The 15540-nt window shown below is 42.0% G+C and overlaps 1 protein-coding gene across 1 annotated transcript; it reads left to right on the plus strand.

The window, feature by feature from the left end:
• Positions 1 to 4930: 4930 nt before the first annotated feature.
• On the plus strand, positions 4931 to 14127 carry ETAA1 (ETAA1 activator of ATR kinase). Its single transcript, XM_054383660.1, has 6 exons — positions 4931 to 5162; positions 6096 to 6233; positions 6482 to 6558; positions 8992 to 9110; positions 9521 to 11649; positions 14012 to 14127. The coding sequence occupies exons 1-6, from the start codon at positions 4931 to 4933 to the stop codon at positions 14125 to 14127; spliced, it is 2811 nt and encodes a 936-aa protein (XP_054239635.1).
• Positions 14128 to 15540: the final 1413 nt, after the last annotated feature.

The following is a 15540-nucleotide window of genomic DNA, read 5'->3' on the forward strand; positions in this document are numbered from 1 at the left end:
TATGGATGGAAAAAATTATTGTCCATTAAGTTAACATTTCAGACACCCTCTCAGTTTTTCCTAAGGTCCCAAAGAAGGCAACAAAACACATATCTCTTGCTCTTAACTTGTATAAAGTATGTGCTATCAGGTAGTGCTCTATTTTAGCAAACACTCCAAGGCTTTTTAAGAGAATATATGGATGAGTAGGACTTTTTCTGGGGGGGGGAGGAAGGGTAGGGGAAGGTGGAAAACTGTGGCTAGAACATTCTACTTTCATACAGAAGTTTTATACTGGTGTCTTAGTTTATTTTTCTTTGGGTCCACAGGGTTATATTTATAAATGCATCTTACATTCAGCATCTAAATTCACTTCTCTGTTTATAGGGTTGCCTTCACCGCCATATCCAAGGTTATTCCCAGGATGACCCATGCTGCACTAACTACTGTTACCTCTTTTTGACAGGAAATGTGAAGTCAGACATGAGAAACATGCAAGCTGGCTCTGAATGGGTGAAACTGCCTAGAAGATAGCAGGCACCTGAGGTACCTCACTGGGTAACCCTTCCCACATCCCCACTGCTAAGCCACTCTCTGCAGAAATACCCAACAAGCCTGCACCAGCAAGAGACTCTTGTTCTGGAATTTCCTGGGAACTTCTGTGGAACCATAGACTGAATGCAGTACTACCTTAAGATACATCTAGCTTTTGTTAACATTTGCTTCGGTGTTTTACTTTTGTACACAACCAAAGAAACAGACAGGTTCTCACAGATTCAGAAAGCCTCTGACTGTTCTCTACACCTGCCTTGCCAGAAGTCTAACTGCAAGAAATAGAGACCTGGGACCTGTCTGTCCTGTCTCTTTAGGTACGCAGTACAGGACTACCCAGCTATACACACTATTTAACTGTTCCTTCCCTAGGAGAAAAATCATAGAATTGTTTCTGTTGGAAAAGACCTTTAAGATCATTGAGTCCAACCATCAACCTAACACCACCATGACCATCAAACCATCTTCCAAAGTGCCATGTCCACACGTTTCTTGACCACTTCCAGGGATGGTGACTGCACCACCTCCCTGGGCAGCCTGTTCTGGTGTCTGACCACTCTTTCAGGAAAGAAATGTTTCCTAATATCCAACCTAAACCTCCCCTGGCACAATTTCAGGCCATTTCCTCTAATTCTATCACTTGATATTAGGGAGAAGAGATCAACCCCCACCTCACTACAACCTCCATCCAAGGGAGTACCTGAGTGCACCCACACAGTATCTCAAACCAAATTACCCAAGGAACATGTGGCTTGGAGCATTTGTCTTTTCCCCTGATCTCAGCTGATCAAAACACACACACACACACATTGGAGACAAATTATGAGCCCATGTGTGTGTATTGTTTACTTCTTTCTCAGTGCTTAAAATCGATTTTAAGATGAAAGTGTAGTTTGGGAACAAAAGAAGTCCAAGCTAGCTCACTTTGAAAACAATCACAGAGCACTTAAAAACATTCTGAGTAAAAAAGGCAGTACTTGTTGAATTTATTTCATTATTTGTAGTAACTTCCATCAGCTCACAAATCTTGATATTTTCATTGAAATCCCTGTTATTGATTTCTCCTTTCCCCAGCTGTAACAAGAATGAAAGATGAACTACAGCAATCACTTCTCTTAGCTACATTGATGAGACATATTAGGTGTTTTGAAACACCTGACTAATGATACATCCTCTTTCCAAGGTAAAAATGCTCATTTTAAAGCTCTGTGCTCAAAGGACTCTAAAGAGCAGGGTTTGGCTTTTTCTCCCAGGCAACCAGTGACAGAACCAGAGGACACAGTCTCAAGCTGCACCAGGGGAAGTTTAGGCTGGATGTTAGGAAGAAATTCTTCATAGAGAATGCCCATTGGAATGGGCTGCCCAGGGAGGAGGTGGAGTCACCATCCCTGGAAGTGTTTAAAAAGAGCCTGGATGAGGCACTCGGTGCCATGGTTTAGTTGATTAGGTGGTGTTGGGGTGAATAGGTTGGACTTGATGATCTCTGAGGTCTTTTCCAACCTGGTTAATTCTGTGATTCTTCCACTCTTATTTTCGATGCTCTCACTACACCGATGGACCAACGGGAAATTCTTAGGAAACTTCTCAGATCTTCCACATTTATTTCATTTTAGAGCCTTGTCTCATAAAATACAGTGAAAAGTTCTCGGGCAGTTTATAGTACTATTAAAAACTAAAATAACTTTATTATTCATTCAGTCTCCTCCATTATTTATCCCTCTTGATTCGAAAGTAGGACTCACAACTGTGGCAGGAGGAGTTTGCTGCGGGTCCCTGGAACACAGCCTCACCACAATTAGCCACTGATCCAGCTGCTCGTACCATGACAAGGGAACACAAACTCCCTCCTCCTTCAGGCTACAGCTCCACAGAGAAACCCTTCAACATCACAGACTTCTACCACTACTTTGCTTAACTTAATAAACAGCATCAGCTTAGAGCTAAGCTCTTAAGCTGCAACGAGCTCCACAGCCATTAGGAAAGTGGTGAGGTGTTTTCTCATCATGAACCTGTTCTGCTTCTCTGTATGTGCAGATTTATACTGGTTTTGCCCACTTTTGGTAACACAATCTTGCTTACACTGAAACTGATGTATCAAGATCTCTCATGCAGACCTGGTTATGCATTAAATATGCTACTTCCCCTCCCCCTCCCCCCCCCACCCCAATGCTTTTACTGTATGAGCAAAACTCCATTAATGTGTGAAAGACCTGTGGCAAATATTCACATTTTATGAATGAGGTTAGTGAACAATGAGCTGGGAGAAAGGAAGAAATCAAAGGCAGTGCTGCAAAATTCATAGCACTCAGCGAATATGACAGATGTCATTTAATTTTAATTATTGATGACAGTATTTCAGACTATGCTTGTTAACACAGAGGAGTATGAAAGCAGACCACTTTACAGTATCCAGCTGCTAAGAGGTCACTAGGAAGTGCTAGCAGGCATCAAGATTTTAGTAGCACTTTCTAGTAAGTGTGCTGATTTCAATGTTTTGTTATTCCTCATGTCGTATCTCTCACTGCTGAGTTTCTGCTCCGTATCCATTTCAACTGGAACCAATGAGCAAGTCAGCTACATTGCACCTATAGCAAAAAGAGCCCAGGTAAGCCATTTCTGTACCTGTGGGATGCATCACAGCTTTGATTGCAAACCAGCAGTCAAAAATGCCCTCCCTCTCTTCACTACATTTTGGAGCAATGCAAAGATCTACCCATGATCTACCATGCAGTAGCCATGGGAAGCTGTCTGTGATGGATTTCTGAGCCTAACTCTTGACCCATTTATGCAGCCTTGTCTCTGATTTCTATTTGATAGCTATGACAAAAACAAGTTGATTACTCAAATGTCTGAACTGTGTCTGTCACAAACTGTGATATGTTAACCACGTATGTAACACAGTTTCTGTTTAATATATAGTACTTAATTTTTTCCTTGTTAAAAAGTCTTCTACTGGCTTTAATTACACTCATGAGAATGGAGAAGTGAATCAACATATTGTGTGCCTGAGGCCTCAGGTGGAATGAAAAAGTTTCAAGAGCTCAGGGAATCACTCTTTGGTGACTTTAAAACTTCAGTCATACTCCCGATCCTAGACTGAAATCCACTGCTCACGTCTTATAAACGAACTGTGATCCCAAAGTACTCCAAATCCATTAAATGAAAACCAGGCAGACAACCAATATATAAGAAGTTAGTTCACTCCTTGACCTACAAAAGTAGTTCAGTCTTTGACCTTGTGTGCTTCATAGATACCTTTATACATTTATGTTTAGTGGCCCACGGAGGAAATATCCACCTGATGATGTAATACATACATGTGTTTGCATTTATATTGTTTTAAATAATGATGTAATATCACAGTCCCTCAGGAACCTCATGGTAATTTCTTACCTATCAAATTTGGCTTCTGTAAGCCTCTCTTTGCCAGCTCCAAACTCCCATGCTGGGCTGAAAGGGTTTATGCCTGTCTGGGTTTCTTTTAAGGACACACACCATGCAGCCCTCTTTTGGGTCTGCAGCACCTCAGCAGAAACCTGGACCACCACGGGTCTGGTGGGATGGCTGGCATAGGAGCCACAGGGAGGAAAGAAAAGAGAGAAGGAGGGAGGAAAGGAGGGAGAGAGGGAAGAAGGAAAGGAAGGAGAGAAGGAGGGAAGGAGGAAGAGAGGGGAGGAGGGAAGGAGAGGGGAGGAAGGAAGGAGGAAGAGAGGGGAGGAAGGAAGAAGGAAGAGAGGGGAGGAGGGAAGGAGGAAGAGAGGGGAAGAGGGAAGAAGGAAGAGAGGGGAAGAGGGAAGAAGGAAGAGAGGGGAGGAGGGAAGGAGGAAGAGAGGGGAGAAGGGAAGGAGGAAGAGAGGGGAGGAGGGAAGGAGGAAGGAGGAAGGAGGGGGGAAGGAAGAAGGAAGAGAGGGCAGGAGAGAGAGAAGGTTAAAGAGAGGGAGAGAAAGTGGAAAAGAGAGTGGGAGGGATAGAAGAGAGGGAGGGAAGGATGAATAGAAGGAAGAAGGGAGGGAGAGAGGAACAGAAGAAGAAAGGGAGGAAGAGAAATCGGGAGGAATAGGAGAGGGAGGGAGCGAGGGACGGACAGACAGAAGAAGAAAGGCAGGGATAGAAATAGGGATGGAGGAATGGAAGGAGAAAAGAAAGGTGGAAGAGAGGGAGGAAGAGAGAGAGCACAGGAAGAAGGCAGACAGGAAGGGGACGTCGCCGGGAGCGTGCGGCGCTATGCCCAACCGCTGCAGTTCCCGGCTGCGTCCATTGACCTGCCCACGCCGCGCCGAGCCAATGGCTGCTCGAGGCGACGCTGCCCCGGCCAATCGGCAGTGGCACGGCGAGTTCCCCGGCAAAATGGCGGCGCTGGCGGCGGCCGGGAGGATGCGGCGCCGCTGCAGCGCCCGCCATGCCCGGTAGCAGGCGGAAGGGGCCCAGCCTAAAGTCCGCCGCCCTGAGGAGGCGGAGCGGCGGCGGCGGCGAGGAGCAGCTCACCCGGCAGCGGCCGGCAGAGCCCCCCACGGAGGAGGCGGCGGCTGGCAGGGCGGAATGCGGAGCGGGCCGAGGCTTGCCCGCGAGGGAGGCTCCGGTCGCGCCCCGGCCGTCGCCGTCGCGGGAAGCGGCGGTGCATGGCGCTGCAGGTACGGCTGGAGCGGCCCCTGGGGGTCCGCGCAGGCCCCGAGCCGGCGGCGGTCCTGCTCCGCTCGCCACCCTTGAGCAGTGGGGCAGGCGCGGCCTGCTAGTGAGGAGCAGGCCGGTGAGGTGTCATGCCCCTCTGTCCCCCGCCCGTGCCCCAGGGGAAGGGGCTGTCCTTGTCAAGGAGTCATAAAAGCGCATCTTCCTGCGGCAGATGCTTAGAACGGGCTGAGGACACTAATCCACTCGAGAGGATAAAACCTGCCCGTTCTAAGCACTTAAGTGCAAAGCATCTCCAGAGATGTTTGTAGTAATGACATCTTTTAAAATTACTTCTGTACGTTTCCACATCTGCAACATCATTTATAAAGGCAGGGAGTGGTTGAGCTTCCCACAGTCTGTTCAGTTCACATACTGATCAGAGACAGCTGCAAGCTGGTTTTGCATAGCTGTGTTGCCCCTTTTAATAGTCTTAGATGAAAAAACCCAGTGGAGGAAGTATAGACAAAGGTAGGCAGTGACCCAGAACAGTTTGGGGGACCGTTGAATGCAAATCAGAGTCTGGATGAAACACAGGGTACAAAATATCCTGTGTAGGTATACATAGTTTTAAGGTAACTGAAGCCTATGTTTCCTCAAATAGGACAGTTGACAGTTCTTGCCCATTGGATGCTGAGCCATACAGCTGTCAAGTGTCATGCAGTGCTCTGCTGTCTGTGGGGATGCCACTGACAAAGATGAGAGTCATGCTCTCCGTTAAATATCTGGATGTAAACAATGATCCAGTTTTAATTAAAGCTGATGAGTGCGAGCTTCATTTTTATTCTTGAAAGTTCCTGAAGCACCTTCGTTGTGCCTTGTGCCATTGTATGTTCTAAGTTATTTTGGCCATTTATTTGTTGTTATTTTTAATTAGGGTCATCTTTCTGTTTACACAGAGTCATGCCAACATAAAACACCAAAGAGATCGTTGAGCAGGAAATCCCGAACGCCTACTTTCAGCTCTCCCATTAATGACACCGATATACAGCAAGAAATCTTTTGGGATCCTCATTCACCCATTGCGTGCAGACTAGGTAATGCTAACAAAAACCAGACTTCAGGGCACCTAGTGGGGATATGCATGGGAGTATACCAATTTGCTTGAAGAAGGTCCCTTTCTGTTACTGTCACTAGCTCATTTGGTTTGATCCTTTAATTAACACCTCATAAATTCTTCAATATAGCGCTGAATCCAGCCCTGATTTTAACACGTTTATACTGCACATCATAAATGGAAATCTTTTCAAGTTTTAAGAGTGTTTTTGTTTGTTTGTTTTCATAGGCAATGGAAAAACCAAACAGTTTGCCAGTAGATGTGCAGTGGAAATTTCAGAAATTGTTAATCGTATTGCTCCTCAGGTAATTGTTATTTTCTAAAATGATGCCCTGCAGATGTTGTAAGCAAACAGAACAATATTCAGCCTTAGAGAAGTTTTAGTAACAGTACCTCACAGTAAGAATGATGATTAAATGTTTGTAAAACTGGACTGAATTAAAATCATGAGCATAGCTTTTGGTTGGTTGCTCTTAGGAGCCACAGATGCTGTAAAAAACGATGTGCTGTTAAAGTGGACTTCCAAGAGCTCCCTTTTGGAAAGTTTTACTTTCAAAATACAAGTTGTTGCCCCTGGTCCTGGGAATAGTGTTGTGTTTTTGGAGTACTGTGTTCACTTTTGGTCCCTGCTATATAAAAAAATATATGGACAGGCTGGGAAGTGTCCAGAGAAGGACCACAAGAATGATCAGAGGACTGGAAGCCCTGCCATGCGAGGAAGGGCTGAGAGAACTGGCCTTGAGAAGACAAGGCCTAGAGACCTTATTAGCGTGTACCAGTACATAAAGGGTGGCTACCAACAGGATGATGATGCCCTTTATACAAGGATTCACATGGAAAAAGACAAGAGACAATGGGTACAAGTTACTCCTGGGGAGATTCCAATTGGACTCCAGAAGAAAATGTTTCACCACAAGAACAGTTAGAGACTGGAATCATCTCCCAGGGAAAGTAGTGGATTCCCCTACACTGGACAGTTTTCAGACTCATCCTGACAGGGTGCTGGGCTATCTGAGTTAAACTCTACTATTACTTAGTAAGGTTGGACCAGATGATCCTTGGGCTCCCTTCCAACCTGGCATTCTGTGGTTTATTTATCCTTAATAGCTCATCTTCTAAAAGATAAGAGTCTCTTCACCTACTCCATTTATGTGGCAAGTGTTTCAGACATTTTGAATGTTCCTGAATGACTGCTGAAGTACAAGAACAAAACATGTGAAGGACTCCACAGTAATACAATCATAGTAATAATGTTGCTTCATTATTCTAGATTATTTGCTTTTTTTTTACCTGAAGATCTTTGCTCCTGGATCTCTCTCTTGCTGTGAACTTCATGTTCATGGCCTGCAAAGTGAAAATAAGAGTGTTGGTTTATTGTTTGAATTTTATTAAGTGTAAAAAAAGAACATGTCACTTCCAAAACAGTTCTGTAGGCTTTAGCTTGCAAAATACACCCTATTTGACAGGGCCAATTAAAATTTATTCGTTTGTTGGCATATGTGTCATAAATTGTGCTCAGGAATTGGAAGATCATTGATAATGGATGCTACTTCCTTCGTTTAAAATAATTATAGCCCTGACATAAATAGTATCAGGATTGGTAGCTATGTATTGCTCATGGGTTTTTTTTCCTTTTTTTTTTTTTTTACATTAAAAACAAAATTACAAAGAAAAGAAACCCTGCCCCAAACTACCCTGGTAGTTAATTGAAGTTTAATTTACTTGTGCTGGTTTACAAGCAGTAATCTCTGGCCCTCTGGACAATTTACCACTGCAATGTTGTATCTCTTAGAGATCAGGTTTCAAATCCAAGCCTGAACTTGGAAGCTTTGAAACAACTTCATTTAGTTTCTGGACTTCACTTATTTCTGTTGAAAGGCTCCTTGTGTAAATGAGTTGTAATGGAAGAAGTCCTACGAGGAGCATCTGAGGGAGCTGGGGTTGTTCAGTCTGGAGAAGAGGCTGAGAGGAGACCTGGCTCTCTACCTTCTTCTGCCTCAAGGGAGGCTGGAGCGAGGAGGGGGCAGCCTCTTCTCCTTGGTGGCAAGCAACAGGACTAGAGGAAATAGTATCAAGCTGTACCAGGGGAGTTTCAGGCTGGATATTACAAAATATTTCTTCACAGAGAGGGTTCTCAAACATTGGAATGATTTGCCCAGGGCAGTGGTGGAGTCATCATTCCTGGAGGTGTTCAAGCAGTGTGTGGACCTGGTGCTTAGGGACATGGTTTACTGTTGACCCTTCAGTGCTGGGTTGAGGGTTGGATGTTTTCTATGATTTCTATGATTCTAAGCCAGATTTTTTTTTCCCTGGAAACACACAGGATGTGATTTATTTCAAATTCTCTGATCCATTAATGCTGCCTTAAGTGGATAAAGAGAGCATCTCAACTAGCTCCTTAGTAGTATAGCAAAGTAAACTAAATCATAGCTTGTAATGTGAATATTGCTGATTATCTGTAAACCTGAGGTAAACAGAGTATTAGACTGGAGCACCAAAGTGATATTCAGCTAACTGAAGTTTCTCTTTTAAATTGCTTGAACTAAAGTGATACAACTATCAGTAGACAACATTGCAGTAATCTCTCTTAGCTTGTATTGGTTTAGCTCCCATCTATGGCTTTTGCTAGCTTTGGTCCAAGTTAATTGGTTTAGCAACCTCAACTAATGCAGGGTGTGTGTCTAGTCCAATCTATATGTGAAATGAAATCGCTAAGCATTATAAATCTAATCATCCAGGATGAAAAAGCAGCCTGTAATGAAGGCTCCCTTCTAGGGACATGGATTGGGGAGGATGCTATTCCCTGTACACCTGGAGCAGTCAAAGTGCGAGCTAGGACAAAGTTAAGTTGTACAAGGTAAGTTCCAGCTTTGTCTTCCCCTTCACAGCTGGGCTTTCATGCAATGGAGTATGTGATGTTCCTTTACCTACAGTGAGCCATGATAACTGTACATTAGCATAAGAATGGTTTTTAACTTGGGGCTTGTTATCTCTTCCTAATGGGGTATTTCTGGGAAATTATCAGAAAGGATGCATGCTGAGTGCACATTAAAAGCAGTGGGGTTGTCCTCTGTAGTTGTTAAACTAGAGAGTGAACAGCTCACATGGTCAGGTTATTGAGCTTGGCTAAACTTTCTCAGTAGGTCTGACATTCTTTTTTTTGTTTTCTTTTTGTTTGTATTTTGTTGTTTGTTTGGTTTTGATGGGGGTTTTTTGTTTGTTTGTTTTTGTTTGTTTTTTGGTTTGGTTTTGTTTTGTTTCATTTAGAGATCTTAAGGTAAAAAATCCTGAAGAGGAACTCATGAAATTGGCTAAGGAATTCGATAAAAATCTAGTGGAGCTAGATGCTGTTCAGGAACAAGAGAAGCTTGGTCACAATGTCATCCAGACCATCTCAGAGACTTCAAATAATTCTAAAGATGAAGTAAATGTGAAGAGCCTGAAATCACTCCTCGGTGAGGTTCCTGACACAGATACTGCTCTCTCCCTGAAGCCAGCTGGCCAGAGCACTGGCATGCCTGCTGCAGAGTCCTGTCCATCCAGTAGTCAAAATATAGACCTTGAGGCAGAAATAGCACTTCGTGCTCTCTTTGACTGCTCTACCCAGAAATGCAGTGGACAGTTGAGCCAAGAACTATCAAGTATTTCTTTAAATAATAGTTTCCATGAAAATAAAGGCACCTTGGAGAAGGAACACCTGCCTGAAGAAAATAAAGACATGCAAAATGGTAACTCAGAGGCATGTCAAAAAGATACTCTCTGTGGACTAGAAAGTGGGAGCAAGACTTTTCCAAAACCTGATAATCGCACGTTGACAAAAAAAATTCCTTCTGCTTCAAAGACACAGTTAGTGGTCTCCAGCAAGCTTCCTGGAGTAGATAATGATGATTTCGATGACTGGGATGCAGATTTACTGGCAGATGACTCTTTTATGATGCAAATAACCCAAAATCCTGAGTTGATAAGTACTGAAGAAGCACCACCAATTCCTACAGATGCATCTGTGCAAGGTTTCAGTGATGCTACCACAGCAAAGGAAAGAAGTAGCTGCAATTCAGTAACTTGTCTGGGGAGTGTACACAAATCTAATAGTTTGCAGTCTTCACCTTTGAAAAACTCTAGTAAAAACACAAAAAATACTGTAAAATCTCTTTCTTTACAAAAGCCATACAAGAGAGAAAACCCCAAGACAGAGCCTACAGCCTTTCATGGCAAATGTGATGTTAAACCAGATAAAATAAATTCTATTTGGAAAAGTGCCCAAAGCAGTAATTTGAACCATATTCCTGTTTCAACACAAGCTAAAGTGAAGAATGGGAATGAAACTATTCAGCCTAAGAGTGACCCTCTTGCTGGTTTTTCTTTGAGATCTAATCCTCATAAACAATGGATTGAAAAACCTGGGAAGAGCACACACAATATTTTTTGTCAATCATCCACTGTTTATACCCATACAAAACCTAGTGATGCAACTAAAGTGGTTAACCAAGTTAACATAGATTGCTTCAATCAAATTGAAACACCAAAGAAATGCCCTATGTCATTTGATGACTGGGATGAACCCAAATTCTCTGATGAGGTGTTAGATATGTTTTGTGAATCTGATAGCCTTTGGGATGCAAACTGTGAGGATGATGAATTGTTGTATCAGGTGTGTGATGATATAGAAAAGCAGAATCAGAGCGAGAGCATTAAACAGGGAAATGAAAGAGCTAAAGCTGTACAAGGAGCCAGTAATAATTCCAGATCAAATGCTGATTTCAGCTTCCCAGCATCTAAACACGGACTACCTGACCTCTTGTCACAAAAGACGAGTGCAAAAAAGGAAGCTTTCTCACTAAATGATTCCTGTAGGAATTCATCAAAGGATGCACCAGGACTAGCCACAACAGGGCAGGTGGTGAACTGTAAGAACATCTCAAGTCCTGCACCTGTGATCTCGGGTACTTCCATGGAGTGTAAATACACATTACTTCAAAACTGTCATCAAGCTGCTTCTGAAGATACCACAAAGACCGTTTCAGGAAGGTGGTACAGGTCAAATTCTGTGCCAGCAGGTTCTGAATTAAGTCCTCTTAATGCAGTAAACAGTTTTAGTACGAAGACATTAGACAGCCCAGCTCTGTTGTGTAATACAGGAAAGACACCAAGTAACAGCTCTGGTAACAAAACATCACTCGTGCCTTCAAAGTTTAAGTTCCGAAAGATTAACAATTCTCAGAGTGCTCTTCATCTAGGGCCTGAAAACCCAGGGAGTCACTCAGCCATTGGAGTTACTCTGCAAGCTTTGGAAGGAAGCAACAATCAGGTGAACATGACTTTGCACAGCAAGCTCGACAATAAGAAATCGCCTTTCAAGAGGCACCTCTCAGAGTCTTTTGCACTGCCTACATCAGGTATTTGTCTTTGTTCTATCACCATTAGACTGCTTTTATTTGTTTTCTTACTGTAACTAGAATATCAGAGACATTTATATTATATAATAGCTTACAATAGGCTTCAGTATTCATCCATTCAGCACTGGTTTACAGGGGGTAATCTCCCACATTGTGTATCTCTGGCCCTCTGGACCATTTACCACTGCAATGTTGTATCTCTTAGAGATCAGGTTGCAAATCCAAGCCTGAACTTGGAAGCTTTGAGACAACTTCATTTAGTTTCTAGACTTCATTTATTTCTGTTGAAAGGCTCCTTGTGTAAATGAGTTGTAATGGAGGAAGTTCTACAAGGAGCATCTGAGGGAGCTGGGGTTGTTCAGTCTAGAGAAGAGGAGCCTGAGGGGAGACCTCATCACTTTCTACAACTGCCTGAAGGGAGGTTGGAGCGAGGAGGGGGCAGCCTCTTCTCTGTGGTGGCAAGCAACAGGACTAGAGAACAAAGTTTCAAGCTGTACCAGGAGAGATTCAGGCTGCATATTAGGATATGCTTCCTCAGAGAGAAGGTTCTCAAATATTGGAATGGTCTGCCCAGGGCAGTGGTGGAGTCACTGTCCCTGGAGATGTTCAAGCAGCCTGTGGCTCTGGTGCTCAGGGACATTACTAAATGTTCTAACAAGAATTTGAGGGTTATTTTCTCTAAAACAAAATTCTCCCAACACATCTCTTGAATTCCTCTAATTAAGGACTTCTGCTTCCCATTCTCACTCCACTTCTCTGACTACTTCACACTCTGTGGATGCTCAGAATCTCTAGGACCAACTGTAGGCTGGTAGCAGCTCTCAACATACAATATTCTTACACTGTTACTTAAAAGTACTACTATTTTGATACGCAGTAAATGTTGTAGTGTGAATCTGGGCTTTAATTTACAGTTCACTTAGAAAAACAATAAAAGTTACTTATCTTGGCCATGAGTCATAAAACCCTAGTTCATGGTGGGGCAGGGAATGCAAATTTCTTTTTATTTATAGTACACCTGGAAACTGGGACCTCAAAAATCATTTGATGCTTCTGCAACCTCAGCCTGTACTGTTTGCTCTGTGGCTAAAATTTCCAGTGAAATATTCTTGTGCTACCAGCCTAAACACTTAACATTTCCTTTCATCTTGAGAGGAGGCCAGTCACTTTTCCACTGCCAAGCCACAGTCTGTAATATTCCATGCACTGGTGTCGCTTGCTAGGGAAATGCAGAACCAGTCAAGTGCCAGTCAGTGATGTTTTTACCTGATCTCATGGCTTGGTGAAGTTTTAATCAATATCAATTTAGAGTGTACTGTGTCAGCTCCAATTTTCAGGAAGTGCTGGTACAAAAACAACCAAAAAAATTAATTTCTGCCAACTGTCAGCCAGTGTTTTATCTACAGATAAATGGCAAGTAGCAATTTGGGATGTTAGGAGGAAGGGAGGGGAGAGATTGTCATGCTGTGACTGCAATACTCTTGTCATACTATTCTAGAGAATAAATGAAAAGGAATGTGTAGATTTTCTTTGCAGATGAACAGCAACTGTTTGTACCTAATATTTTGGCAAAAGGAGGTTTCTGTAACATAAAGATGGACTTCAAATGATCCTTTCAAAAACTGCTATGTAGTATTTCAAAGCCACCTTTTTCTTACAAAGCAGAGAGACCCTTTGTTTTATTTATCCCTTTTGAAAGACTACTTATTAAAAATACATCAATTAGAAATTGGTGTATAAAGCTACTAACATTCCTGATGTGTACAGGGAATGTTCCTGTTGGTTCCACTGAGGTCAGGATTTTATTGTAGGGAAATTTATAGTTCTGTAACACAACATATAAAATATTACACTTAGCTATCATGTTCTTGTCTCCTTTGCCAATTTTTATTGCTACTTTTGACCTTTTTCCAACCTTTCTGGTTTTATTTGTGTGACACCTGTACTGTATCTGACCCCTCTGTCTATGCCATGTCCATGCCTGTATCTCTGCCTAACTCACTAAATTGTAAAGCCCTTTTTACTCTGATAGCCTTAATTTTCTTAACCCATCACCATCTCCTATGTTGACTCCTGATGTCACAAGGTTCACTTGAAGGGCAGCCAAGTAAAATTTCCTTGAAGCAAATGTCTGCAGCCTAGTATTTTCATTGAGAGGTAGTAATCAGTAGCACTACAAAGGTCATGCATCTTATCCCTCTTCCTGCCTTGGGGACAGGATAGATGAGCCATTTTTAACTTGGGTGGCTGGTATGTCAGGATACTGTGCTCTTACCATAGATCTTCAAACACTGAAAGCAGATAAGTTAAAATACATAAAGAACTAACCTGAAGGTTTCCAATACATGTTTTTTATTTCCAGTGTCCGTGGTGGAACAAAAAAATAGAAAATGTTCTCAAGAAGAGATTGAAAGGAAAAAACAAGAAGCCCTTGCACGAAGAAAATCCAGAATGCAGGCATCCTTTAAAGATGCTTGAATATGGAGTTTATTTTGTCTGTGGAGTAAGTCTGGGGGAGGGAAATACTGTAATGCTGAAAGATACTTTTGGAACTGTTCACAGCAAGCCTTTTTCTATTGCTCAATTTAAAAAGTCTTGATCTGAAACATAACTAACACCCTGGTGGTATTGAGTCTTAATTAAAAAGCTGCCAGTTGTAAGTGTGTAGCCCAAAACTACCTTCAGCAGAATGAAAATTGTATTGAGTTAATGCACTGTTGTGTGTTGAAATGGTGCAGTCTAAAAATCATCACAGCCATAAGTTTGTGTATACACCTGAGAAGAAGATGTCTAAACCAGTCTTTCAGCTATATTTCTCCTCCTGCAAGTACTTTTTAATTTATAAGAAGACTCTTTTTAAGGACACACAGACTAAGAAGTACTAAGGTTTCCTCTCAGGTAGAAGAAAATTTTTAAGTTTTGGTTTAAAGAAAGTGCAATCTAGAAAACATCCAGCATTGGAAATGATCAGGATTTGGAAAGCATCCTCAGTTTGACTATGTTCCCCTTAGGTAAGAATTACACATAGTGAAGGAAGAATTGAATATAAAAGTTTCATAAGGTAAAAAAAAAAAAAACATCATGGAAAGGATATTTTCTTTTATATTTTTTTTAATTCCATTAATGAAGAGTTGGAAATACCTCAGCAAACAGAATCAGACCACCTTTTTCTAAGCATGATTATAAAGAAAGTAAGCTTATGTCATTTTACCAAACCATGAGCCATATAAAATACATCAGGTGAAATCTCAACAGCTATGAATCAGTTCAGCCTTATGGGTTGTACATATTTTTCCAACTAAAGGCTGTTAAAACATAAAAATGCAATGTCATGTCAGCTTAACAGGGTCTGATAGAATTTTTGATGTGATAGATGAGTGCAGAGCTCAAACTGCTAAAACTGCCTGTGGGTAAGCTGCAAGATATTTTTCAACTGAGAAATGCTTATATGTAAACATGTGACACTATGAAAAGTGACTGTAATTTTTCTTTGTAAATAAATAACTCTGAAATCTTCCAAAGGTTAGAGGAAGCTTTTTGGTTTCTGTAGTTTGCTCCACTTTTGTAATGCTTAAAAATGTAAGTATTGTATATTTGTAAATCGTCATTAAACTTCTTTTTACGTTTCTCTGGTCTCTTGTGGAAAATACTATACTACAGAAAATTGGGAAATGGGAATTAAAAGGGAGTTCCATATGGACGTCACCTCAGTGTTCTCTCCTGGTAATTTCCCCAATTGTTCCATGTCTGTTTTCTAGCTGTAGTGGTGACAAAGTGTTTCCTTTCATCCAGTTAAACTAGAAATGCTTGGTGGAGGAACTGATTCTACACACAACCACCTGCAGTGGAGTCCTGAAATATTCAACTACACTGATTTTCAAAATAGTGAAT

This window comes from Indicator indicator, chromosome 9 (genome assembly GCF_027791375.1).
Source record: "Indicator indicator isolate 239-I01 chromosome 9, UM_Iind_1.1, whole genome shotgun sequence".
Classification (NCBI taxonomy): domain Eukaryota; kingdom Metazoa; phylum Chordata; class Aves; order Piciformes; family Indicatoridae; genus Indicator; species Indicator indicator.